The following is a 27208-nucleotide window of genomic DNA, read 5'->3' on the forward strand; positions in this document are numbered from 1 at the left end:
CTGAACAGGGAATGACACTCACATTAGACCATCCCCGTGGGAGCGGGAGGAACTGGAGTTTCTGTAACACGGATGCTCTTCAGGGAAATCGCTTTCTTCACAAATGTGAAGCAACAATTGGAAGGCGGCACGTGCACTAGAAGAGAAACGCAAAAATGGTTGGCATCTGGTCAACCTGGATTTCTTTTCTCTTTCAACGACAAAAAAAAACCACCCTAGCAGATTTAACTCCGTGGATAGAGCTTCGGCCTGCAGACCAAAGGGTCCCTGGTTCAATTCTGGTCAAGGGTGCCTATCGGCTGCCGGCTCTTCCCAGGTCAGGGCATAGGCAGGAGGCAACCAATTGATGTGTTTCTCTCACATCAATATTTCTCTTTCCCTTTCTCAATGGAATTAGAGGATTAAAATAACAAACAAACAAAAAACCCTTGCAGGACAGGCTCAGGCTTTGGAACAACACTGGGAGGGCCCCAGGGTAGCACTGTCCCACCAGCCACCTCGTTCTGTGTTTAGGCAGAGTCTGGACACTGGGGTTCAGATCCTAACTCCCCACAAATCAGTGGGTGGCCTTGAGCAAGACCACCTGGGCCTCAGACCTCCCATTTGTAAAATAAACCATTCTCTAGACTGGTTTCTAAAGGCTCTTCCACTTCTGACATCTCACCATTCCTGTGAGGTTCTGCCCCAATATTTGGGTTCGAGGGCTCTGGATCTCACGCTCTGGGGGCCTGGTGAGTCTGGTCCATGAAGGATAACTGTGATCCAAGAACCTGGGACAGGATTAGGCACCCGACTGATAGAGTAACAAGGGAAGAGCACCCAGAGACTGGTCAGCTCCCCCACTGGCTCTCAGAATGCCCTGCTCCCGGTCCTCAGCTCTGTCCTGACCCCCCACCTGACCCTGCCTGCTTGTACACCCCCTCCCACACCCACTCTCCAAAGACTTGCATTCCAATCCTGCTCCTTCCTCCTGGTCTTACTGTATACAAAGCCCCTTTCGTGTATTTAGCATTAGGTCGGTATTCCCTAAACAGCCTTGGATGTTAGACATTCTCAGTCCCACGTTAATGATGGAGAAACCCGAGTTTGAGAAGTAAAGTGACTTGCCTGTGGTTAGCCAACTCTTACAGCCCCAGGTTTTGACCTCTGCCCTTTATCTGTTACATTGTGGAGGCAAGACCCAGGCCCCTCTGGACCTCAGGCCTCCAGCTAATAACCTCACAGCCCCGTCCATCTGTCTGCAGGGTCTGGATGAGGCAGAGCCTCCTTTTGCAGGAACGAGTGGCTCAGCTGCCTGTGGCTACCCAGACTCCTGGTTCTCCCACGGGCCCTGTGCCCCCACCCATTCCTCCTCTTCCAGAAGAATTCTTCCTGGAGTAGGTGAGACGGAGGCAGGGAGTGGAGGTGAGCCTTATCCGCAACCCCAGGGTGCCTGCCCAGTTGCTGCCCTCCCCAAGGTGAAGCTAAGGGATGCCAGCCCACTCACAGCTCCAGCTGTCCCCATCCTGCAGCCACGCCCCCACCCACAACAGGCACACCAGGGCCGTGGTGATGAGCTTCATCACGGGCGGGCTCGGCTCTCTCTGGAGAGGTCTCACGAGTCTGGTGAAGCAAGTGCTGTCCGTGGCCCATCCCCCAGTGGCCAGGGCTTTTATAGAGAGCGATGGGAGCTCCCAGGTGGGGAAGTCACGGGGAGAAGAGGTGGGTACTCAGGTCCAGTGGCCACGTTGACCACGCCCCTCCCGATCCCTCTAAGGGATGGATGTGCAAGTGCGTGGAAACGTCCCCTCGTGCAGAAGCAGATAAGGATCTTGAAAAAGTGAGTAGGAGCTGCCCCTCTGAGAAGAGTGAGTGAGAGGAAGTGGCCTGCTTGTGGCTTCTCCAATCCCACATCTTTTCATCCAGGGATGCAGCCACTGTCCCCAGCTAAAGGGCTCTGAACCAGGACTAAACACATGTGCCTTTGATGCCCAGTTCTGCCAATTAGCAGTTGCATAAACTCACCCAAGTCACCTATCCAGTGCTATGTGCGAATGGCTACATATGCCTCACTGGTGTGCGATAATTAAACAACGTTTGAGCCCTGCCCAGATATTGTCCATTTCAATGATCTTAATCACCAGACACTTGGCATCTTGCCCTGTTCCAACAGTTCATCAGTTAGACCAGGAAAACCAATGAAATGCAAGCCTGACCTCTGACTGCTGCCCAGGGGCTCACAAATAAACAGTAAAAGGCATCCAGTGCCAGGACAGGGGTAGATGAGCCATGCAGAGGGTGAAGAGAAGCTCTCCGAAGGCATCAGCGAGGCCTCCCAGGGGAAGGTTCATCAAGCAGAGTCTCCCACGGAGGGCTGAATGGGAAGGGGCATGCCAACAGAGAAAGGGGCTATGTATAAACCGTTAGGCTCCTCGGAGCACATTCATTCAGAGATGCTAGGGGGAGCTGGACAGGGGAGCGTGGTGAGGGGGATGCATAAGGAGAATTACAGGAGTGAGGAAATGGCTAGAAGAGATGTGACTGTACAGCTACGGAGTGGCCAGGTGGTGAAGCCACTTGCACAGTGCTTGCAATACGTAGCACGTGGTAGATGCTCAAGAAAATGTAGCTGGGCCAAATCTATGGGTTAAAACCACGAGGCCAGCGTGCACTCTGCTCATCGAGCGTGGGCTGGGCTGACCTGCGAGGCCGTGCGCGCTCTAGCTCACAAAGCAGCAGTGGCTTCCCATCGTCAAGTGCTGCCCGAAGCTCAAGCTGCTCACTGTTCATTCCTGGCTGCTCACGGGATGTCTCCTCAGGTTCCCACATGGCTCAATATTTGCAGTTCCTGAACTTGCCACATGCTTTTCTGTGTCCAGGACTTTGCTTCTGCTGTAACCTCCACCTGCAGGGCCCTCCTCGCTGTCTCCCTCTGTAAACTTTCTGCCCATTTCCAATGCCTTTTGTCTCCTCAGTGACCCTTCCACTATTCCCATTCAGCCTCCTTTGAAGAGCCCCCACCCCCATGCCTAGACCTCCCCTCTGCCACCCCTCTGCTCCATGTATTTTTCAGACGAACACCTGGGTGGGCGTCCTGGTGTGTCAGAGTTGAACGGGCCTGGAAGACCATTCGCCCACAGTGGCTCTGAAAGTGTCCTGGGCGAGCTTTTGAAAGGTGCCTTGGCCTCATTTCAGAACCAGCATCAAAACTTATGTACCACCCTGGGCCAGTGTTGCTCAATGGTTGAGCATCGACCTATGAAATAGAAAGTCACAGCTCGATTCCCGATCAGGGCACATGCTCAAGTTGCGGGCTCGATCCCTAGGTTCCGGGGGGCTGTGCAGGAGGCAGCCGATCAATGATTCTCTCTCAACATTGATGTTTCTCTCTCTCTTACTCTCTGAAATCAATAAAAATATATTAAAAATAACAAACTAAAAACAAAACAAAAAAAAAAAAAACTCATGTGCCTATACCTGTAATTCAGGCCCCAGAAGATAAGAATCAGGTATCCAGCACATTCTCTTCATATTACAGATGGGGAAACCGAGTCTCAGAAGGCGGAAACTGACTTCCCCAGGTCACACTGAAAAGTCATTGCAGAGATGGGACTAGAGCAGCCGTGGGCAAACTACGGCCCACGGGCCGGATCCGGCCCGTTCGGCTGTTCTATCCGGCCTGCGGAGCCGAAAGAGCGGAGGGTTCTCTTGCTCTCCCCTCGGCTCCTTTACTTTGAATTTATATTAGTTCACACAAACACTCCATCCATGCTTTTGTTCCGGCCCTCCGGTCCAGTTTAAGAACCCATTGTGGCCCTCGAGTCAAAAAGTTTGCCCACCCCTGGACTAGAGGCACTCAGGCCACCGCCACATCCATCAGTTCCCATGCACCCCGCCAGCTGCAGCCTGCTGCCCACAAAGTACTTGAGGTGGTAGGAATGACTAGCTGTTGTCACTCTCCTAGTCTCTTTGCCCAAGCATCTGGGCTTATGCTGCACCATTCCTCCTGATCTGGCCAAGACAAGTGCCACCTGTAACTTCACCTACACTCTCTGCACGTAGGCGGGATTCCACATCTTTCTGCAGACACGCCCTGATCTTTGTGGATGATCCTCTCTGCGGGAGAATAACCTCCTCTGTCTGCTTCATCACAGTGTGAGCTTCTGCTCTCCTCCAAATCCACCTTCTCCATAAGGCCTTCTCCCTTCCTCCCAGCCCCCACCCTTCTCTGGGTCCAGGGGCTGTGCTCGCTCCTATGCGCTTACTCAGACCACTTTCCTGGCTGGTCTCTGAGCTCCTGGCTGAACACAGTGCATTTGATTCTGCTGTTGAATGTGCTGATGAACTAATGAACCAGCCCGTGTCTAAATAGAACCTGAGACTCCAATCTGGTCTGCCCTGTTAACAAACAGCATAAGAACTAAGTCTTGACCGGAGCTGCAGCTGCCAAGTCCGGATCGTACATCGTGCGCCACCGACTCCCGCCCCCCGTGCACTCCCGGTTCCTTTTGGTTCTAAGTCCAAAATGGCAACACTCAAGGATAAGCTGATTGTGAATCTTCTTAAGGAAGAACAGAGCCCCCAGAATAAGATTACAGTCGTTGGGGTTGGTGCTGTTGGCATGGCTTGTGCCATCAGTATCTTAATGAAGGACTTGGCAGATGAACTTGCTCTTGTTGATGTCATGGAAGACAAATTAAAGGGAGAAATGATGGATCTCCAACATGGCAGCCTTTTCCTTAGAACATCAAAAATTGTCTCTGGCAAAGACTATAGTGTGACTGCAAACTCCAAGCTGGTTATTACCACAGCTGGGGCTCGTCAACAAGAGGGAGAAAGCCTCCTTAATTTGGTCCAGCGTAACATGAACATCTTTAAATTCATCATTCCTAATGTTGTGAAATACAGTCCCAACTGCAAATTGCTTGTTGTTTCCAATCCAGTGGATATCTTGACCTATGTGGCTTGGAAGTTAAGCGGCTTTCCCAAAAACCGTGTTATTGGAAGTGGTTGCAATCTGGATTCAGCCCGGTTCCGATACCTGATGGGGGAGAGGCTGGGAGTTCACCCATTAAGCTGTCATGGGTGGGTCCTTGGGGAGCAAGGAGACTCTAGTGTGCCTGTATGGAGTGGAGTGAATGTTGCTGGTGTCTCCCTAAAGAATCTGCACCCTGATTTAGGCACTGATGCAGATAAGGAACAGTGGAAACAAGTTCACAAGCAGGTGGTTGACAGTGCTTATGAGGTAATCAAACGGAAAGGCTATACATCCTGGGCCATTGGCCTATCTGTGGCAGATTTAGCAGAAACTATGATGAAGAATCTTAGGCGGGTGCATCCAATTTCCACCATGATTAAGGGTCTCTATGGAATAAAAGATGACGTCTTCCTTAGTGTTCCTTGCATCTTGGGACAGAATGGAATCTCAGATGTTGTGAAGGTGATTCTGACACCTGAGGAAGAGGCCCGTTTGAAGAAGAGTGCAGATACACTGTGGGGGACCCAGAAAGAGCTGCAGTTTTAAAGTCTTCTGATGTCATACCAATCTCACTGTCTAGGCTACAGCAGGATTTTAGTTGGAGATTGCATATTGTCCTTTTTATCTGATCTGTGACTAAGAACATCAGTTTCCTAAAGATAGAGATAGTAATGGTTCATAAAACCCAGCATCTGCATCCTGATGCTGGATGGTCCTTATCTTGTGTAGTCCTAAACTGGTTAGTGTGAAATAGTTCCACCTCCTCAAAGGCACTGCGGCCAATGTTGCTCACACTACAGTTGCCCTTCAGACTAGATGTGTGTTCACTGTGTGTTACATAACTGGTGGTTCCTTTTTCTCCAATCAATCACATCCTGGGATCCAATGTAAATCCAATATTGCATGTTTTGTGCATAACTGTTCTAAAGGATCTTATTCTGTGTACTGTATGTATCAGATTAGTGTACATTGCCATATAATGTAAAAAGAAAAGTCTACATATAAATAATACAGCCAACTATCCAAGTGTCATAACAACTAAAATGCCAAATAAACCTTGAACAGTGTCAAAAAAAAAAAAAAAAAAAAAAAAAGAACTAAGTCTTCAAACAGGTCCACACAGGCTCTCCAGACTCAGAAGCTCCCCTAGGCAGTCCCGGGCCCTGGGGCCATTTTTCTGGTCTGCATGGTCCTGAGGCTAAAAGACCGCTAGACCCTTGCTGAAGCAGGTCCAGGCCAGGTGAACAGGGGATGGACCAGGCCACCTGAGAAATGAGCTTTCTCCAAAGGACTGCACACGGAGCCTTTCTTTCCTCCCTCCACATCTGTATTTCCAGGGCAAGCCTTGGCAACGTCTCACTGCTGTACGCATTCTGGCTTTACTAATTCAGGTACATCAATGGAAAGTCAAGTTGAATTGAAGACTGTTATTAAATAAACGTGGTTTACTTACTTTCAACCACAGATAATTCTTTCTAACAGTGTTATTGGGCTGGAGGTACTTCAAAGATAGGCTTTCATGGAGAGTTTATTGGGATTGTAATTAGCAGAGCAATTGTGATCATTTCAAAGTCATTGTAAGCAGATTAACCTCACTGAAGAGAATCAACCGCTCAAAAACACAATAGCAGTCTCCATGTACAAGCCAGCAATTGCTGTGCCAATTAGAAATGCATGTACTCAAACAGCTGCTGTAAAGCTTAGGCCTGATGCAGTATCTGACATCCCTCCCAGGAAAAAAAAACACACATAAAAAAACACACTCATTCACTAAGTAAATAGATGTTTAAAGGATGCCTACTATGAGCCAGGCACTCTTTAATGTGTTCAGAACCACAATACACAAGGCACTAGCCCTGTAGAGCTAACAAACTGGGGGAGAGAAACAATTTTCAAGCTAATTATATAAACAATATCATTTCAAATAGGATAAGTCAATGAAGAGAAATAACAAAGGGGTCTGACTAGTGGGGGGATTCAAGAGATGGCACCTGAGCTGAGACCTGAATGACACAGAATACACCTGGCAGAGAGAATGGTGAGTGCAAATGTAACTCAGTCTATACCCGCCTGTGAATAAGATGCAAGGCCAAGATTTTGGTGAAAATGGTTTACTTGGGAGGTGCAGGAAAGATGAGTAAGGGAGCAGGGGAGCAAAACCAAGATGGCGAAGGACTTAAGAAAGGATCCTATATAATAAAAGCCTATATACTAAGTGTCCAGTCTTCCGGTCAGCTGTTCAACCTATCAAAGCATAATATGCTAATGATATGCTAAGGCCACTCAACCACTTGCTATGATGTGCACTGACCACTAGGGGGAAGATGCTCCGACCGGTAAGTGAGCCTGCTGCTGGGGTCCAGCGATCAGGACTGAGCAAGATGGGCTGGACACGCCCTGGAGCCCTCCCACAGTACCTCCCGGGCTGACCAACCTCCCATGTCCCTCACCGGCCCCAAGGCCCCAATCGTGCACTGGTGGGGTCCCTCGGCCTAGCCTGCACCCTCTCCCAATCCAGGACCCCTCGGAGGATGTCAGAAAGCCAGTGTCGGCCTGATCCCACAGGCCAGGCCAAGGGACCCCACTGTTGCACGAATTTGTGCACTGGGCCTCTAGTATGTCAATAAAAGATAATCTAATCAGCTCCACTGTAGGTGACTGAAATGGCATCTCCCAGTGACACTTTGGGAAACAGTGCAGAGCCTACCCCTGAGTTATCCCACTAAGAAGCAAAGAAATGGGGTATTTATTCTCCAATGCCCACCAGTCCTTGGGGAGGGTGCTCCCTGGCACCTCTGCCCACTGTTCATGGGCAGGGCGTCTTCCATGGCTGAAGCCAGTTGATGGAAGGCCTGGCCAAGGGACATGAGCTGGGTACTGGCAGCATCTACTACATGCAGAGAGCAGCCGGAAGGAAAGTCAGTGAGAATGGCACATAAAACCTGTGTGAGCATGCATGTAGGACATGACATCTATGAGGAAGGCAGGGACCAGCTCATGTGAAGCCTGGCAGGCCATGATGAGCTTAAATTTTAATCTAAGGGCATTGGGAAGAGAGCTGAAAAACAGCAACAGAGAATGGAGGAGTCCACAGAGGAAGTGCAGGCGGATGAGAGGGTGGCTCCCACTGGCACTGGTGTGTGCAGAGGGGATGGACCCAGGTGTGTTTGATAGGACTGACATGGGTTAGGTGTGGGGGAGAGTAAAGGAAACGTGAAGGAGTAGAACTAGCCAACTTCTACGGATTCATAACGCTCATAGTCTATGACTTTTTTAAAAAAGCAATCAAAACTATCTCTTTTTAAAAGTCCCAGTTCTTTTTAATAATGCCATAAATGCATGTGAACCATCACTCAAAACAAAAGCTAGCGCCTGGACAATAACCACTTCTAATCTATTTTCCCTCTACACCATTCTCCCCGACTCCTCCAACCCAACGTAACCAACACCCTGAATTCATGTATTTCTAAAATTTATATCTTTTTTCCCATCGGTTAAGTACACTACTAATTTATTCATCCACTCCCTCTTGGTGGGCATTTGAGTTTTTCTCCAGATTTCTGTCATCATAAACAGTGCAGCTCTGACCATTTTTGTATAAGCAAGACTTCTATTAGGCATATATAAACCTATGAAATCGCTGGTTTGAGATATTCACTGTTACAAGATAGTCCCATTCATTTTCCAAAGTAGCTACATAAAAATACCAGCAACGCCTACAAGACCCTGTTGATCCACAGTCCCTCCAACACTTGGTATTGTCCGCGTTTCCTTTTTTTTTTTTTTTCTAAACAAATTATTTTGAATTAAGATATCTTCCTCATCTGGATTTGGGTTTCCCTGACCCTTAATGAGGCTAAACATTTCTTCACTTGTCTACCAGCCATAAGGGCGTCCTCTTCTCCAAAATATCTGTTCCTGTTTTTTGCCATATTTCTTCCGTGTATTTTTGTTTTTCTTATCAACATCATCAGCCTGCTTCCTGCCTGTAGATGCTGGGGCTCAAGATCATTTTATGTTCTGAAAAGTCAGCCTTATTTAATCTAGACTGGAGCACTTTGGACAATACGAAGTGTCAGTAGCTAAACCCACAGTTCGCTTTGAGACATGGCCCTGCCCTCCCTCTCTCTCTCCATATAATTTCAAGTACTTTGGCACTGCTAGGCTTTATGACATGCAATTTCCTTTTCATGAGTCATTTTGTCCAACCAGCAGGATTACCTGGGACTGTCTTAATCTCCTCAGAGAACTTAATAAGGGGAATAATGGCCTTGCCCTTGATTTGGTCTTGACCTTAAGGCTGAGTGTTCATAGCCATGCCTTACGTTTTGAGCTTTGCCCCTAAAGCTATGCCCTATTTTGAGAATATTTTACAGCCCATAGAGGTTGAAAATGAGAGATGATTGTTCCTTTCAACACAGTAAATCCCAGGATTTCTAGACTTTCTATGTTCCCTTCCAGTTTCTATGCTTGCAAAGGAGCCAGTTTTTATCTGTCATTACTTTTTTGTTTCTTATGAAATATAGCTAGTTGGGCCAAACCAGCACGGCCGTGGATGAACCTGAGAGGGGGGGGTGAAGAATTCAGAAAAGACAGACAAGAAAAGAAAGCTGGGTGCTAGGTGGGACGCTGCCCTCTCTGATGGAGAGACAGCGCCCGCCTGCAAGCCGAGTCTTTATTTTATAGCCAGATTCCAGGAGGCAAAGTAAGGGCGTGGTCAAGATGTTTACAACATTCTCACAGGTTTCCAATCTACTCAATCACATGCACCTGATCAAACTTTGTTTACTGGCTGCACCTCCCGCAGCCTAAATCACTCAGCCACGTGGGACCACAGGTTCGAACCATAAGGTCAAGATTACAACTATAGCCTTTGGCTATAATTGTGCTGGGACGTGCATGTGGCTTTGCCACGAGAGGATCGTGCCCTCTCATTAGTCCCAGGCTTGAACCTGTCCAAATGCTATAGCCGCTCTCCACAGTTAGTAACAACTAACTCGCACTGACAATATTCTGTTTCAAAACTACTTCTGCCAAAGCCATAAATTCAATAGATATATTTTCTGCCTTCTAAATCAAGCATGTCAAACTCAAAGATTAACACAGGCCAAATAAACAAGGTTTAAGTTTATGTGGGCCGCAAAAAACCAAAAGCTTCTATTTTCATAGAAACGTAGGTTTATTTCAATAGTGACATGCTGAAATAAATGAGTAATCATTAACATAAAATAAGAGAACATTTAAATAAAAATTAATATTTTTTCTTCAACATTAACTTAGCAGACACTGAATTACTACACAAATTAATAAGTGTAACGCAGATAAAGCTATTTTTCTTGTCTCCGAAAGCAAAATATTTCCTGCTGCACACACCAAACAAGTCAGTCCAAGACTATTGACGTGGCAATCAGCTGCTAAAATATCTGCTGCTGGTATTAGTGGAGAGAAATGGTGCGCCTGCGGGTAAGGTGCGTAGGGAAATGAATGCAACATGATTATACTGTAGTAATCAGTCATTAGCAAATGTTGTAGTTCGTTATTAATAATTATGTATAACAGGATATTGTCAAAATTAAGCTATGAAGTTTTTATTAAAACGTTTTTTACATGCCATTATATTGGCTGGGCTGCAAAAATATTCGTTGTGGGCCGCATGCGGCCCGTAGGCCGAGCGTTTGACATGCTTGCACTAAAGGCTCCACGGTTTCCACCCTATCATTGTTCTTACCAGACTTAGTTCATTTTCAGCTGAAGAATCACTTCTATTTGGCCACCTTGAAGTCGGTCTTCTAATTTTCTAACATCTGGTTTTGCTTTAACCATATCCAGCTTTTCATTTGTAATCTCTTCTATGTACTTCCTATATGCTGCACTTTTAGATTTGCTCAAGAACATCAAGAATCTTTGTGTGCAATATTCTTAGCCTCTCATGTGGACTCTCATATGCAGCCCAGCCCGGAAGGCCGGTAGTCTTCTTCAGCAAGCCCGCCATGACAGCACCGATGAGCCGAGTGCCAGTATTTTTAGTCTAAGTGTGTCCTCTTGCCATAGTTGCTTCTCCACTTGTTATCAGTAAGCCCTCAGCATGGCCCCTTAGCAGCTGAGCTACTGAGTGCTTATCAACAACAGATGAGATAATGACATCCTGACACAACTTACGTCATTCTTCTATATCAAAACAACTTCCCTTCTTGTTAAAAAAAATTTTTTTTAATATTTTTATTGATTTCAGAGAGGAAGGAAGAGGGAGCTAGAAACATCAACGATGAGAGAATCATTGATCGGCTGCCTCCTGCACCCCCCCTACTGGGGATGGAGCCCACAACCTAGGCATGTGCCCTGACCAAGAAATAAACCTTGATCTCCTGGATCATAGGTCAACCCTCAACCACTGACCACACCTGTTGGGCAAAACAACTTCCCTTCTAAAACATTTTCTTGTCTTTGCATAAACAGGATTAAAACAGCTTCACTTAAGTCATAAACAAATGGATTTAAAATCATATCAAACCAATACTCAGCAGAAACCAAAGCCCTCAGTCTGACAACCCAGGAGAATCTGAATGTGGCCAAGAACTCTGTGAGCTTGAAAGCAGGTCCTTCTCCAGTCGAGCCTCAGTTGACACCAAGGCCCCAGCTGACACTCTGACTGCATCTTGTGAGACGCTGAAGCGGAGGCCTCAGCTATGTTGTGCCCTGACTCCTCACTCATAGAGACTGAGACAACAAATGTGTGTTGTTTGAAACCACTACATTTGTGGTAATATTTCACAGAGATTCATAACCTCCCTAGGTTTTTCCCTTGTGTTTGGGGGTGTCCCTTAAAACTACTCTCGGGTTCAGTGATTCACTAGGACTGTCAGAACTCAGCAGAATTGTTATACTCTTGGTTACAGTTTATGACAGTGAAAAGATACATATTAAAATCAGCAGTAAAAAGAAGGCACATAGGGCAGCAGCCAGGAGACACCAATTATCCTCTCCCAGTGGAGTCATATGGACAATTCTTAATTCTCCCAGCAATGATGTGTGACAATGTGCAAGGCATATTGTCAACCAGGGAAAGTCACCCAAGCCTTGGTATCCAGGGCTTTCAGTGGAAGTCGGTCAGGTAGACAGGCCTCACCTACCGGTGGCTGACCTTAGTCTCCAACCTCTCCCAAGGTCAAGCTGATGATACCTCCCGGCCCAAGGCCCCCAGGTCAACGCAGACACTCTTATCAGGCAGGATATTCCAAAGGATTAGAGATTACGTTCCAGATGCCAGCCAAGGGCTCTTTCTTTCTTTCTTTGGACTGTGCAGAGTTAAGCCTTCACTGCACACCCCTTAACTTCGGGAGTGGGATTCTTGAAGGCAGACAAAGAGAACTGGAAACCAACGTGTTTTAACCTTTATACCTTTACTGGCCTTATGGTCAGAGAGTTTCCGGGATTTAAACCATAGAGCCAGAAGGCAGGGTGCAGGGGCGAGGAGGCGGAGACTGGGCACTCACCCAGAAGTTTCTCCTGATTAGCCACTGAATAGAAGGCAAGCTTCCCCCGCTCAAGGTCCAGCCAGATGCCCACCACCCTAGGTTTTTCTGAGCCGAGGACAGTTTCCTTGACCATGTGCCACATCGAGAGCTGGCTGGTCCCCTTCCACTCTACACACCAGGAGTCCCTGGTCCTTCCCAAGATCTGGTCTCGGCTCATCCCCCAGGAAGCCACGCCGATCGCCCAGTGACTGCACTGCTGAGTGTCCACTTCCCAGTACTGCTGCCCAGAAGAGAAGGCTTGGGAGCATAAGACCTGGCAGGTTGTAAACCTGTCGTGACTCCAGGTATAAAACTGTGTGATGTGAGATACAGTCACCTTCCTGCGATCCTCCGACACCTCCAGGCTACAGGACAGGCTCCCCAGGTCAAAGGTTGGACTGATAGCCCCTTAAAGAAGAAAAAAAAAAAAAAAGGAAGAACATAACCAGCCAGCGCTGACTGTCCATGCTCAGAGGTCCTCAAAGAGCAAAAAGCAGCTTTGTATCTTTGGGTGTGATAAAGTTTTACTCAGACTGGCATTAATAGAGGTATGTCAAACACTTGCTGCTCTCTATACTAGTACATATCCCTGATGCTTGCTAACAATACCCCTTTCCCTGCTTAACCTCTACTTACCATGAACCTTCTTTCAGGAACCCCTCCCTGAATCCCACCCAGCAAAAAGGCACCTCTTGCTTTGCTCCATACTCAGGGGTCCTCAAACTTTTTAAACAGGGGGCCAGTTCACTGTCCCTCAGACCGTTGGAGGGCCGGACCATAGTTAAAAAAAAAAACAACTATGAACAAATTCCTATGCGCACTGCGGGCCCAGGACGAGTCGGCTGCTAAGCAGGACCGGCAGTGGCACCTGGAGGGCCCGATAAATGTCCTCGGCGGGCCGCCTGTGGCCCGCGGGCCGTAGTTTGAGGACCCCTGCATTAGCTGTTCTCTAATGTACCATCTTCTACCTGCAGCACAGTGACATGACCACGGCTGTCCATCTCTCTCTAGTTATACATAAGCTTCCTTATTAAGGATCATGTCTTATTCATTTTGTATATTTTATACCGTTTCCTACTGAGTAAATAAATGTGAAAACGTACATAGCATTTCTACTCTAGGCACATATTTAAACACATTCACTCATCTAACCCTTATGACAATTCCTGGAAGGAAGTAGGACTGTAATTATCTCCATCTTACAGATGAGGGATCTGGGGTTCTGGGAGGTTACCTAACTTGTCCAAGATCACAGAGCTAGTGAGCAGGAGCTAGGAGTCAAACCCAAGCAGTCTGGGTCCAGGATCTGTGCTCTCGATGACTACTCCAGCCTGGGACAGCGACAGTAACTAATCGGATGGGGGAATGGGCAGTTGGCTGCCTATGGTGGTCCCAGCATAGATGCCCACAGGTTGCCTGGGCTCCGAGTGATCATGGGTCTGGGTTAGCCTGGAATTTGGGAGCTTTTCATTCCCTTTGTCTTTGTAATCAGCTGCCCATGGCAAGGGCTCGTGGGAGGTGGTGGGCCTAGCAGCAAGGAGATGGACACGGCATCCTCTCCCAGCTCCCCTCTGCAGCCGGCCGAACGCAAGTTTTAAGCAGACCAGATACTTACATTGAACAAACCTGGATGCAAGGGGGCTCTGGTCAGTCCGTGAGCATGAGGAGGAAGGCAGACCTTCCGGGAGTTTAACTACGAAATCAAAAAAATTGGGAGGGGGAAAGGTCTCATTTAAAAAAGGCAAGTAGAAGGTATCTAAGCATCATGATCAGAGCGATGGCTTGTCTTTCTCAGCAGCAGCAGCAGCAGCAGCAGCAGCACATTTAGCATCAGGGCTTGACCAGGCAGTGCAGCCAGCTCAGGTACGTCCAGCCCCATGTTCTCACTAGGCCTTTTCCTACTGTTTCCTCCCTGAACTCTAAACTCCTTGCTGGCTCCTTGTTCATCTCTATGTTCTAAGAACCAAGCCTCATGTCAGGTATATAGGAAGTGCTCGATGCATATTTAGCAAATAAATTAACGAATACAGTTCCAGGCTATAACAGTGCCCTGACATCCAGAATATCCACGAACCCCATATCAATGCTTTATTTTTATTTTATTTTTTTAATATTTTTATTGATTTCAGAGAGGAACAGAGAGGGAGAGATAGAAATATCAATGATGAGAGAGAATCATTGATCGGCTGCCATCTGCATGCCCTACACTGTGGATCAAGCTTGCAACCTGGACATGTGCCCTGACCGGGAATCAAACCATGACCTCCTGGTTCATAGGTTGATGCTCAACCACTGAGCCACACTGGCCGGGCTCAATGCTTTAAATTGTTATAAACACTGGGAAACGTGAGTTGGTGTGAGATTCATCTCAGCTCACTAACACCTCCTACTTCCCTCTCAATGCACTAAAGTTTAGTTGTTAACTTAAAGCTACTGTGTGCTTCCAATGCCCACACAGCAGGTAGAAGAAGAGAAAGGAAATGTCACAGAGCGGACTATGAAGGCAAATCTTCCCCCATTTGTATATTTTTGTTGTTGTTGTTAATCTCACCCGAGGATATTTTTCCATTGATTATTAGAGAGAGTGGAAGGGAGGGGGAGAGACAGAGAGAGAGAGAAACATTGATTGGTTGCCTCCAGCACACACCCCTACCAGGGCCAGGGATCAAACCTGCCACCAAGGTATGCGCCCTCGACCAGAATCAAATCTGGGACCCTTCAGTCTGCAGGCTGACACTCTATCCACTGAGCCAAACTGGCTAGGGCCAGGCTTTTTCTTTTTTAAAACGTAGCCAGGGTCCCTTGGGAATATAAAATAATAATGTAGCGCTATTCTGTTTAAGAAAAATTGTTCTGCATAAAATGTGATTTCCATGGCAGCACGTGGAGTACTCACAGAGGGCCAAAGGGAATCATTGTGAGGAGCCAGTCAAATTGCTTGGCAACTGTTAAAGCACTGACTTGAAGAACACTATCTATTGTCTTTAAAACAATCCTGCCCTGCCCTAACTGGTTTGGCTCAGTGGATAGAGCGTCGGCCTGCGGACCAGAGGATCCCAGGTTCGATTCCGGTCAAGGGCACATGCCCAGGATTGCGGGCTCCATCTCCAATGGGGTGCCTGCGGGAGGCAGCCAATCAATGATTCTCTCACATCATTAATGTCTCTCTCTCTCTCTCTCTTCCTCTCTGAAATCAATAAAAAAAATTAAAAAAATAAAAAATTAAAAATAAATAAAATAAAACAATCCTGCCCTAGCTGGTTTGACTCAGTGGATAGAGCGTCAGCCTGCGAACTGAAAGGTCCCAGGTTCGATTGCAGTCAAGAGCATATGCCTGGGTTGTGGGCTTGGTCCCCAGTAAGGGGCATGCAGAAGGCAGCTGATCTGATTCTGTCTCATCATTGATAGAAGTTTCTCTCTCTCTCTCCCTCTCCCTCTCCTCCTTCTCCTTTCCTCTCTTTGAAATAAATTTTTAAAAAAATATTTTTTTAAAAAATCCTGTGACAACTTCATGGAATGATGTTTCAGGATATGGGGGTATATCAGATCCTTTGCTTTAAAAATGTTCTGGACTGGTCCAAATAGTCAAAAACAACATAATCACAAAGAAATAACTATATCGTACTTGCTAAAGCATACTTAAATGTTATAAGTTGAATTTTTAAAGAATACTATAAGATGTATACTTAATTCCTCAAAAAATTAAAACAGAATTACTGTATGATCCAGCAATTCCACTTCTGGGCATATAGTCAAAAGAACTGAAAGCAGAATCTTGAAGAGATATTTGCACACCCATGTTCAGAGCTGTATTATTCATAATAGCCAAGAGGTGGAAGCAACCCAGTGTCCATTGTTGGTTAAATGGATAAACAAAATGTGCTATACTCATACAATGGAATATTATTCAGCCTTAAGAAGGAATAAAATTCTGACACATGCTACAACACAGGTGACCCTTGACAACATTATACTAAGTGAAACAAGCCAGTCACAAAAAGACAATAGCTGTATGATTCCACTTATATCTGGTACCTAGAGCATGGTGGGCAAACTCATCAGTCAACAGAGCGGCAAACCGCGGCTCACGAGCCGCATGTGACTCGCGAGCAGCAGTTTGCCGACCACTGACCTAGAGCAATCAAACTCATAGAAACTGAAAGTGGAATGTGGGGTGGGAAGTTACTGTTTAAACAATATAGAGTTTCAGTTTTGCAAAATTAAGAAGATCTGAGCTTGGTTGTACAACAAAGTCAATGTACTTAACACTACTGAACTGTATGCTTGAAAGTGGTTAAGATAGTGGATTTAGAACTGGGATCCAAGATGGCATCGTAGGTAAACACCTAAACTGCTGCCTCGCACAACAATTTCAAAACTACAACTAAAAGACAAAACGTCTATCACCCAGAACCACGGGAAAGCTGGCTGAGTGGAAGTTCTACAACTAGAAGGAAAGAGCAAACAGCATTGAGGGGTGCACAAGCGCTGAAAAGCTGAGGTACGGAGGCGCGCGTATTAGGCTGGCAGCGGGCGACTGGGAGTGCTGCTTTTTTCAACCCGAAGGGAGATAAGCTCCCGATTACTCCGAACTCCAGTTTCTGGGGAGACGTGGGGGAGCCAAACTCCTACAGGGAGAAGCTGGACTGTCTGCCATCTGGTCGGAAAGTGAGAGTGGCTTGCTTGCAGAGCTGCGCGCAGAAATAATTGTTTACTGCGCTGGGGCGCGGGACGCGGAACACGGTTGGAGACGCAAAGCCGGCTAAGTGGCAGCCATCGCTGTTTGCCACGCCCTAGCCTAGTGACGCCCTGAGACCCTGCCCCGCACAACCTACAAACCCACCCAAGATCCAAGCAGCGGCTTTAGCATATGAATGGCCTGCCCTATTGCAGCTTAACCTAGCAAAGTTGCAGCCCGGGTCAGATAGCTCCAAAACCTCCAAACCCCAAGCAAAGAGGAGAAAACTGTAGTTCTCGCTGGGTGGCCTCAGACAGTAGCTGACCTGCACCCCATTGGAGATCCAGAAGCCAGTGTACCTAGTGGTCAGTGTCAGACACCAGATTTCACATCCATAAGTGACACATTCAAGAGGCAGACTCAGTGAGCACCAAAGCCCCACTGAAACAAGTCCTGTACCATAAGCGTGTCTCCGGTGCAGCAGTTCTTCCATTATAGACACAGTGGGTCCTCACAGCCAATTGGCCTGGAGGTCAATTCCTCCCAGTGTACCAACAGCAATCAAGGCTTAACTACACCAAGACTTTGTACTCAGCCCACAAAGGGGTGTACCAAGAGCGTCCACCTCAGGTGATTGGAGAGGCTGAGCTACTGGCCTCTATAGGTCACCTACCACACAAAGCCACTCCATCAACACAGGGAAGCAGCAAAATGCGGAGACAAAGAAACATGTCATGAATGAAAGAAATGGAGGAAAGCAAACTACTGAATGACATAGAGTTCAGAACCACATTATAAGGTTACTCAAGAATCTTCTAGCCCTGACCGGTTTGGCTCAGTGGATAGAGCGTCGGCCTGCGGACTGAAAGGTCCCAGGTTTGATTCCAGTCAAGGGCATGTGCCTTGGTTGTGAGCACATCCCCAGTGGGGCGTGTGCAGGAGGCAGCTGATTGATGTTTCTCTCTCATCGATGTTTCTAACTCTCTATCCCTCTCCCATCCTCTCTGTAAAAAATCAATAAAAATATATTTAAAAAAAAAAAAAAAAAGAATCTTCTAAAAACCGCCGAGAAACTTGATGAGACCTCTGAGGAGCTTAGTAAGACCTTCAAGGACCTTAATGAGAATGCCAAAAAAATTGAAAAGGACCAGTCAGAAATTAAGCATACACTGTCTGAAATAAAGAATATACAGAAATTCAACTGTAGATCAAAGGACCCCAAGAATCAAACCAAAGATCTGAAATATGAGGAAACAAAAAACACCCAACCAGAAAAACAAAAAGAAAAAGAATCCAAAAAATATGAAAATAGTGTAAGGAGCCTCTGGGACAACTTTAAGCATACCAACATCCGAATTTTTGGGGTGCCAGAAGAAGAGAGAGAGCAAGATTTTGAAAACCTATTAGAAGAAATAATGACAGAAAACTTTCCCTACCTGGTGAAAGAAATAGACTTACAAATCCAGGAAGTGCACAGAACCCCATACAAGAGGAATCCAAAGAGGACCACACCAAGACACATCATAATTAAAATGCCAAGGGCAAAAGACAGAGAGAGAATCTTGAAAGCAGCAAGAGAAAAACAGTTAGTTACCTACAAGGGAGTACCCATACAACTGTCAGCTGATTTCTCGGCAGAAACTATACAGGCCAGAAGGGAGTGGCAAGAAATATTCAAAGTGATGAACAGCAAGAACCTACAACCAAGATTACTCTACCCAGCAAAGCTATCATTCAGAGTAGAAGGTCAGATAAAGAGCTTCACAGACAAGAAAAAGCTAAAGGAGTTCATCACCACCAAACCAGGATTACATGAAATGCTGAAGGGTATTCTTTAAGAAGAGGAAGAAGAAGAAAAAGGTAAAGATAAAAATTATGAACAACAAAATGACATCAAATACATACCTACCAACAAGTGAACCTAAAAATCAAGTGAATAAAAAATCTGATGAACAGAATGGACTGGTGAATATAATAGAATCAGGGACATAGAAAGGGAGTGGACTGACAATTCTCAGGGGGAAAGGGGTGTGAGGGGTGCGGGAATAGATTGGACAAAAATCTTACACCTATGGATGAAGACAGTGGCGGGGGGTAAGGGCATGGGGTGGGGTGGGGTGGGGAATCAGGTGGAGGGGAGCTATGGGGGAAAAAAAGAGGAACACCTGTAATAATCTGAACAATAAAGATTTATTTAAAAAAAATAGTGGATTTATGGAAATGAACCTGTTACCTCAGCATGTGCCCTGATTGGGACTCAAACCTGCAACATTTCAGTGCACAGGATGATGCTCAACCACCTGAGCCACGCTGGCCAGGACATAAAGTTGCATGTTTTATTAAATAAAGCCATTTACTAGTTAAAAATAAAAAGTGGCCTATTTCTGAATCACCTCAGATAGATAATACAGATGAATGGTAAGCCAGCAAAATCTGGTCTAGATAGATGTACAGGTCTTAGAAAAAGAGTTTCTAGCTCATCAAGGGCCTGTGTTACATCACAACTCCAGTCACTTCCAAAAACATAGCCAGCCACAAAATACCTCAGCCCATTCTCTCCTCACATACACCACGGTGACGATGCAGTGGGGCCCTGGGGTCATATCCCCAGACAACAAAGCCATGGAACACTCTGCCACTTCCCCCCAACTTCCGTATTTAATCCTCCTCTCCAAATAAAATCAACTCACCCTGCCTTTGTTCTTCACGCAGCTCTTTCCCCGTGAAGTTTTCTTGCAATTTCCCCCGGATGTCTTCTAGGTCATGCAGAATGTCTCTCATTTTTTCCTCAGCTTTGTTGGAAGTCGCTAGCTTTGGAGAAGTCAAGGAATGGTCCACCCCACCAGAAAAAGCCTATTGATGAAGCATTTAAAAAAAAAGAAAAGAAAAGAAAGTCTCCCAGGAATGCATCAAATAGTATACTCCAGTTTTGCAACCCGTCTATAATTTTCCACTTACCTCCTAACGAGTTTTTTAAAACATAATTAGGCCCTCAAAATACACACCTTGAAAACAATCTGGAGTAATACATAGTACAGCAAGAATATTAAAGAGTGGTGGGGTGATGGATGAGTCTCACTTATTTTCTTTAAACTGCTATGTATTTTCTAGTCTTTTTGTACAATAAATATCAATTTCTTAAGTAATACTAAAACAAGTCAAAAGTTGTTAGGCCCAGCCCTAGCCGGTTTGGCTCAGTGGATAGAGCGTCGGCCTGTGGACTCAAGGGTCCCAGGTTCGATTCCGGTCAAGGGCATGTACCTTGGTTGTGGGCACATACCCAGTAGGGGGTGTGCAGGAGGCAGCTGATCGATGTTTCTCTCTCATCGATGTTTCTAACTCTCTATCCCTCTCCCTTCCTCTCTGTAAAAAATCAATAAAATATATATTTTAAAAAAGTTGTTAGGCCCATATAATTTACAAAATAAATAATGCAGATAGTCACTGAGATAAGCCACACAGGCTAGAATAATCTCCCCCAGACTGCTATCATATCATATATCTTCTCACCCAGGCCCAGCTCTCTGGGGCCTGCAACACATGCTCACGGATTTTCTTTAACTTCAGATCCTAGGAGTCCCCAACTCAGCCTCCCATCCGCTGCTTCCCACCTACAGCACCAGACTTTCCTTCCCAACCTTGCATAAGCCATCGCCCATTTTTTCCACCAATCATAACAGTAGCAGGCACCACTTACTGAGTGCCTTCCACTGCTCACCTCTAATTTGGATAACAACCTTCCAAAGTAGGTTTATTATCCCCATTTTGCAAAAGAAGAAGCTAACGTTCATGAAATTTAGCTAAAATTTGCCATAGTTCATTGTCTTGCCCTACATTTTCTCATTGCTAAAGCACTTTTTTTTATACATGATCCCTTTCAATCCCATCCAAAGAATGAGGCTGCCGGCCTCATTATTCCTGTTTTACAGATAGAAACCTGAGATTCAGAAAGATGAAATGACTTGCCCAGCTCATAATACTAATGTTACATCCCTAAAGTCCCACTTACTCACTCATCCAGTGGGAAGTGTCTAGCACTGTGCCAGGCTGGGGATACACGGGTGAACAAAAGAACAAAAGCCATCAAGGTCTCCACCCTCATGACGCTTAGAGTCCAGTGCCAGAGAAGAGGGAGGACAGACATGAATAAATTGTGGCTGTGCTAACGGCTACACATGAAAGTTACATGGAATCATGAGAGTGCCTCTAATTGGAGGGGGGGGTGACCTGTTCAAGGAAAGCAGTGAAGGATTTTCCAAGAAAGTGATGATCTCCTTGGGATCTGAAGGATGAGCAGGCATTACCTAGGTGACAGGGCGGAAGAAGAACATTCCATGGAGTGCACCCTGTGGTGGGGAAAAGTGTGACAACACCCTGGAGGGACAGATGTGGGCCAGCGGCTGGGACCTGAAGCGCCAGGAAGAGCTGGGTGAAATGAGATGGGAGAGGCAGGCAGGGACAGAATCCTGCAGGCTCTTGTTGGTTCTGTGAGGATGAATCCTGCACAACAGATGCCATTGGAGTGTTTTAAGCATTTGTTTCAGTTACATGATCAGATTTGCATTTGAGAGGGTCACTCTGATGACCCCGAGGGCAGCAGACTAGAGGGGGTAGAGTGGAGCAATTAGGAGGCTACTGTAGCAATCCAGGCAAGACATGATCATAAGCTTGGATTAGAGAAGTCTCAAGGGAGCTCAGGAGTAGCAAATAGAGCCTGACCAGTGGTGCTCAGTGGTGGAGCGTTGACCTATGAACCAAGAGATCATGGTTCGATTCTCGGTGAGGGCATATGCCCAGGTTGTGGGCTCAATCCCCAGTTTAGGGTGTGCAGGAGGCAGCCGATCAATGATTCCCTCTCATCATTGATGTTTCTCTCTCTCTCTCTCTCTCTCTCTCTCTCTCTCTCTCTCTCTCCCTCCCCCTCCTTTCCTCTCTGAAATACATAAAAATATATTTGAAAAATTAAAAAAGAAAAGAGTAGTAAACAGATTCGAGAGATGTTTTGGCAGGTGAGGGAGGAGGTGACATGATTCTCAGGTGTCTGGTTTGTGCCCTTGGAAGAATAACAGCTTCAGTCAGATGGGGAATTCCCTCTGAGGAACAGTTTGGGGCATGTTAAGTGTCGTGCCTTTGTGATACTAAGAGGAGACTATGAGAAGGAAGATACCAGCCTAGAGCTCAGAGAAGTGGCCGGGCGGAGCTATGTTTGTGCTAATTAAAGCCATGGGTGTGGCGAAGAGAAAGGGACCCACAGATGAGCCTTGAGGAATCCCAACATTTCATTGCTAAGCAGAGGAGAGTGAGCCTGCAAAACAGACTGGAAAGGAGCAGCCAGAGAGAAACGGGAAGGCTCGTGGGCAGAAGCTGAGGGAAAGGAAAGCTTCAAGGACGAAGGTGTGGTCAAAGGCTATTGAAAGGCGTGGCTCAGTGCTTGAACATCGACCTATGTACCTGGAGATCACAGTTCGATTCCCGGTTAGGGCACTGCCGGTGCTGCAGGCACAATCCTCAGTGTGGGGCGTGCAGGAGGCAGCCAATCAATGATTCTCTCTCATCATTGATGTTTCTATCTCTCTCCCCCTCTCCCTTTCTCTCTGAAATCAATAAAAATATAGTTATTTTTAAAAAAAAGATGAGGATTAAATGTCTGCAAGATTTACATAGAGGCCACTGGTGATCTTAGAGCTGGTTAGGTGGGGTGAAAAGGATGGAACCTAGGCCTCTTGAAGCTTCCCTATCACACCTCCAGGCCTCCCCGTTTGGTGGTCCAGCAAAGGGCAAAAGGCAGAGACTTACTGCATCCTTCAACTGAAAATACGTTCATGCTGCCCCAGCTGGGAGCTGTCCCCGCCCCTGCCCCCTGCCACACCCTTTCCTCTCCCCACTGAGCCTACCATGCCCAGGACGTTCAGTTTGTTCTCCGGCCCAGATTCTGGGAGGTGCCTCTGCTTCTGAAGGCTCCTGACAATGTCTACAAGCCGTTCCACCAGCTCTGCCAGCTCCCGACCAGCTTCTGGGATGCTCTTCGGTGCCGACGCCTTTAAAAGAGCAAAGCAGAACCCAAAGCTGGACCCAGGAATCAGCTCTAAATAGAGTGTGAAGCCTGGATAAAGGAACAGGCAAGGAAGGGGTGAAAACATTCAGAGGACAAGAAGGGAGACGCCCCAAACCTTTTGCATGTCCTTTTCCCTTACTGATCGTCCTGTGGCCATAATAGGAAAGCCGAGTCCATCTGTGGGATGGAGGGGAAGGGGGAACGGGAGTAAAGTGTGAAGGGAAGCCTAGGGGTCATTATGAGCCGGGGAAGTCAGAGAAGACATCCGTGTGAGCCTGGCAGGGTCGGTGGCAGCTGAAAGTGAGTGTGCAGGGGAAGGCATGTGGCTCAGGCTTAAGCTCCTCTCTTGCCTCTGATTCATCCTATGTCCTGACCAGGCTTTTCAGAAATCAAAGTGACATCCCTCCTTCTCCTCCATAGGGAAAAAGACCTACCTAGCTGTTCACTGTGAAAGGATCTTGGAGACTTGAGTGATGTACAGATGAAAACTTTTTTGTTTGTTTATTGGCATCTTTAACATTACAAAAAACATTCAGCCTGGCCAGTGTGGCTCTGTGGTTGAGTGTTGACCTATGAATCGGGAGGTCACGGTTTGATTCCCAGTCAGGACACATACCCAGGTTGCCGGCTCAGTCCCCAGTGCGGGGCGTGACGGAGGCAGCCGATCAATGATTCTCTCTCATCACTGATGTTTCTATTTCTCTCTCCCTCTCCCTTCCTCCCTGAAAGCAATAAAAATATATTTAAAAAAAAAAACCATTCAGAATAGAGTGCTAAACAACTCTACTTAAAGAGCTTAATGTGCTCAGCTGCCTGGCTGGGAGTGGGAGTAAGCTTTGCAGCCAACATATTTTGGCAACAGCCTCACGACCTGATGCCAGTCACCAGAGGCAGCCTGGGCACAGACCACAATGGAGAACTCCGCATCACCTCCAAAAGGGGTAGTTCTACATAGAGTCACAGAAACATAAGGCATTCATCACTCAACTGTCAATCAACCAGAGTTTTTTATAACTTTGTTTTGACATTTGTCATATTTTAAATTTTGCTGGAGCCTCAAAAGCTGGGATTGACCCAGGGCCTTTTTCATCTCTTAAATAGCCCTGATGTCCCTCAAAATAGCATGTGTTTTGGCAGTTATCAGCAGGCTACTTTAGAGAGGGAGGTGACTGGCCCCTGCTAACACTGTTTGTTCTTAAAGGTCCAGGCCCCACTCCTAAATATTCAAGCAGCAGGAACTCTGTAGTGGAGACCTTATCCAGGCACCTGAGCAAATTGAAGACTTTAAAAAATAAGTGCATTGCTTTTTCTATCCATAAGAGAAATACACACTTATTGTGGCGAATTTAAAAAAATGCAGAGAATGAAAAAGAAGAAATGTTTTAAACCATCTAATATCCTACCATCCAAAGACAATCATTTTCATTTAAAAGCCAATGGAAAGGATATTCAATCACTATAAACCATATTAACAAAGAGTTTTAAGAAGCTGTGGGATAATGCTGTATTTATAATCTAAAAATAGAGAACAGGCTTTATTCATAATTTGGAAAAATGGAAGCAACCTATATGTCCACCAAAAGGTGAATGGATAAACTGTGGTACATCCATGCAATGAAATATTATTGAGCAGTAAAAAAAAAAAAAAAAAAGAGCTATCAAGCCACAAACCTTAATTTTGCTTTGTGAAAGAAGCCAGTCTGAAAAGGCTAGTTACTGAATGATTCCAACTATATGACATTCTGGAAAGGCAAAGAGATGTAAAAAGGTCAGCAGCTGCCAGAGATTGGCTGGGGGATACAAACAGGAGGAGCACGGGGATGTTCCGGGCAGTAACACTGCATGGTAACCATAACTGTAGATTCATGACCTCAGACACTTATCAAAAGCCATTGAACTGTACAACACGAAGAGTGAACCCTAATGTAAACTGTGGACTTTAGTAAATAACAATGTATTAATATTGGCTCATCAATTGTGACAAATGTACCACATTAATGCAAATTGTTAATAATTGCAGAAACTGAGGGGTACATAGGAACTTCCTGTACTATCTGCTCAATTTTCTGTAAGCCTAGAACTGCTCTAAAAAAATAATGTCTATTAATTCATTTAAAAAAAAAAAAAAGACATAACCTGGTTATACAACAAGACCTCAGCTCTGTTTAAAAGGACTTCAGAGAACAACAAAAGGATGGCATGGGCAGCTCCAAGCTCTCACCCCACCCCCAACACAGACACATGGAAAAACAAGCAGAAACTTTTAGAACTCTGGAAAACACTGTTTCTAAGAAGAGCAACCGGGCATAGCTCAGTGGTTGAGCATTGACCTATGAACCCAGGAAGTCCTGGTTTGATTCCTGGGTTGCTGGCTCTATCCCCAGTGGGGGATATGGAGGAGGCAGCCAATCAATGATTCTCTCCCATCATTGATGTTTCTATCTCTCTCTTCCTCTCTGAAATCAATTAAAAAAAATTTTTTTAAAGAGCAACCTGGCAGTAGAAAAGCATTGTGGTGTTTTTACTTGTACGTGCCCCACTCCCCGCTGGCTCCGGAACAATATTCAAGATTCTTAGCATGGGGCTCTGGTCCTGTTCCGGAAAAGCAGCACATACCTTATTCACAAAATGTCATGTATGTCCCATGCTGGTTGCCCCAAGGAATGGCATAGGGTACTCATCTTTGTTTCACCTGACTCAGAGCTCAGGCCAAAAAGGCTGTGGGCATGGCTCACAGATGCTGCAAGCTGAGCTACAACTTGCAAATGTCTGGGGCAAAAGATTGGTTGAAACACCTAAGTGCCAGAAGCAAAAGCTGGGGGAACTGGACCCCTCCTATTTTGAAAATAGATACTTGCACACCAGCGTTCACTACAACATCACTTACAATAGCCAAAAGGTGGAAACGATCCAAATGCGCACAGATGTATGAATGGATTTTTTTAAATGTGGCATATACATACAAGGGAAGGATAAAAGGAATGAAGTCTGGGCACATGGTGCAACATGAACGAACCTTGAAAACATTATGGTAAGTGAAGGAAGCTAGACACAAAGGACAGATACTGTAGGATTCCACTTATATGAAATTCCTACAGTAGGCAAAATCACCGAGACAGTAAGTAGGTTTGAGGGTACCAGAGGCTGGAGCGGGGAGCGAATGAGAAGTTAATGCTTGATGGGCAGAGCATCTGCTTGTGGTGATGAAAAAGTTCTGGAAATAGATAGTGGTGATAGTTGCACAACATTGTAAAAATAACTAAAGCACCTAAGTTATACACTTAAAAATGGTGAACCTGGCAGATTTTGTATAGACAAAAACATTTTTAGAGAGACAGAATGGAAAGACTGGAAAGAAATGGAACTCTATGCCAAGAAGTATAGCAGCAATGTTGAAAGGATTTCAGAATTGAATTTTTTTTTCTGCTTCTTCATATTTTTCTAAAACTTTCCAAAGAGCAGGTTCTATTTTTATATGGAAAAAAGTAAAGTGAAAGTAGAAAGGATGAGGGAGGAAGAGCCATGGAGAGGGGGGCTGGTTGGAAGCCAGGGTCCCGCCACCCTACCCGGGGTTGTGCGGCGCGGCGCGGGGGTCCGGGGACCGGCCGGGGGGCGGGCCTGTGGGCGGGGGGCGGGGTCCCAGCCTGGGCGCCCTCCAGCTCGCCCACCGCGCGGCGGTACTTGTCCGCCAGGTCCTGCAGCAGCGTGTTCTTCCGCAGCCGCAGCGGCTGCGCCGCGCCCTCGCGGCAGGTGGGGCAGGACCAGCGGCGCCCCGCGCCCCACAGGCCCTGCAGGCAGTCTCGGCAGAAGCTGTGGCCGCAGGGCAGCGTGACGGGCCAGGCCAGCAGCCCCTGGCAGATGATGCAGCCCAGGTCGTCCTCCGCCAGCCACACGGGCACCGTCAGGCCGTCGTCCAGGCTCGCCATGGTCCCCGGCCACTGCCCGGAAGCAGGGCCACACCGGGGACGCCCGCCCGCTGCGACGTCTCCTCCGGCTCCTCCCTC

General features: G+C 46.5%; 2 protein-coding genes across 4 annotated transcripts; one reads left to right on the forward strand and one right to left on the reverse strand.

Annotated features, from left to right (window-relative positions):
- Nucleotides 1-27168, reverse strand: RNF135 (ring finger protein 135). Of its 2 annotated transcripts, XM_080679106.1 has the most exons (6): nucleotides 26771-27168; nucleotides 23044-23187; nucleotides 19840-20002; nucleotides 14087-14164; nucleotides 12809-12879; nucleotides 1-136 (listed from the first exon to the last, which is right to left on the reverse strand). In XM_080679106.1, the coding sequence occupies exons 1-6, from the start codon at nucleotides 27128-27130 to the stop codon at nucleotides 98-100; spliced, it is 855 nt and encodes a 284-aa protein (XP_080535232.1). In that variant the 5' UTR covers nucleotides 27131-27168; the 3' UTR covers nucleotides 1-97. The 2 variants fall into 2 exon arrangements, with proteins under 2 accessions (XP_080535232.1, XP_080535231.1); XM_080679105.1 differs by lacking the exon at nucleotides 1-136 and having other exon boundaries at nucleotides 8751-12879.
- Nucleotides 4438-5586, forward strand: LOC308253772 (L-lactate dehydrogenase A chain-like; the record flags this gene model as incomplete). Of its 2 annotated transcripts, none has more annotated exons than XM_080679517.1 (2): nucleotides 4438-5191; nucleotides 5461-5586. In XM_080679517.1, the coding sequence occupies exons 1-2, from the start codon at nucleotides 4505-4507 to the stop codon at nucleotides 5584-5586; spliced, it is 813 nt and encodes a 270-aa protein (XP_080535643.1). In that variant the 5' UTR covers nucleotides 4438-4504. The 2 variants fall into 2 exon arrangements, with proteins under 2 accessions (XP_080535643.1, XP_080535642.1); XM_080679516.1 differs by having other exon boundaries at nucleotides 4438-4754; nucleotides 4923-5503.
- Nucleotides 27169-27208: the final 40 nt, after the last annotated feature.

This window comes from Plecotus auritus, assembly GCF_963455305.1.
Source record: "Plecotus auritus genome assembly, chromosome: 7".
Lineage (NCBI taxonomy): Eukaryota > Metazoa > Chordata > Mammalia > Chiroptera > Vespertilionidae > Plecotus > Plecotus auritus.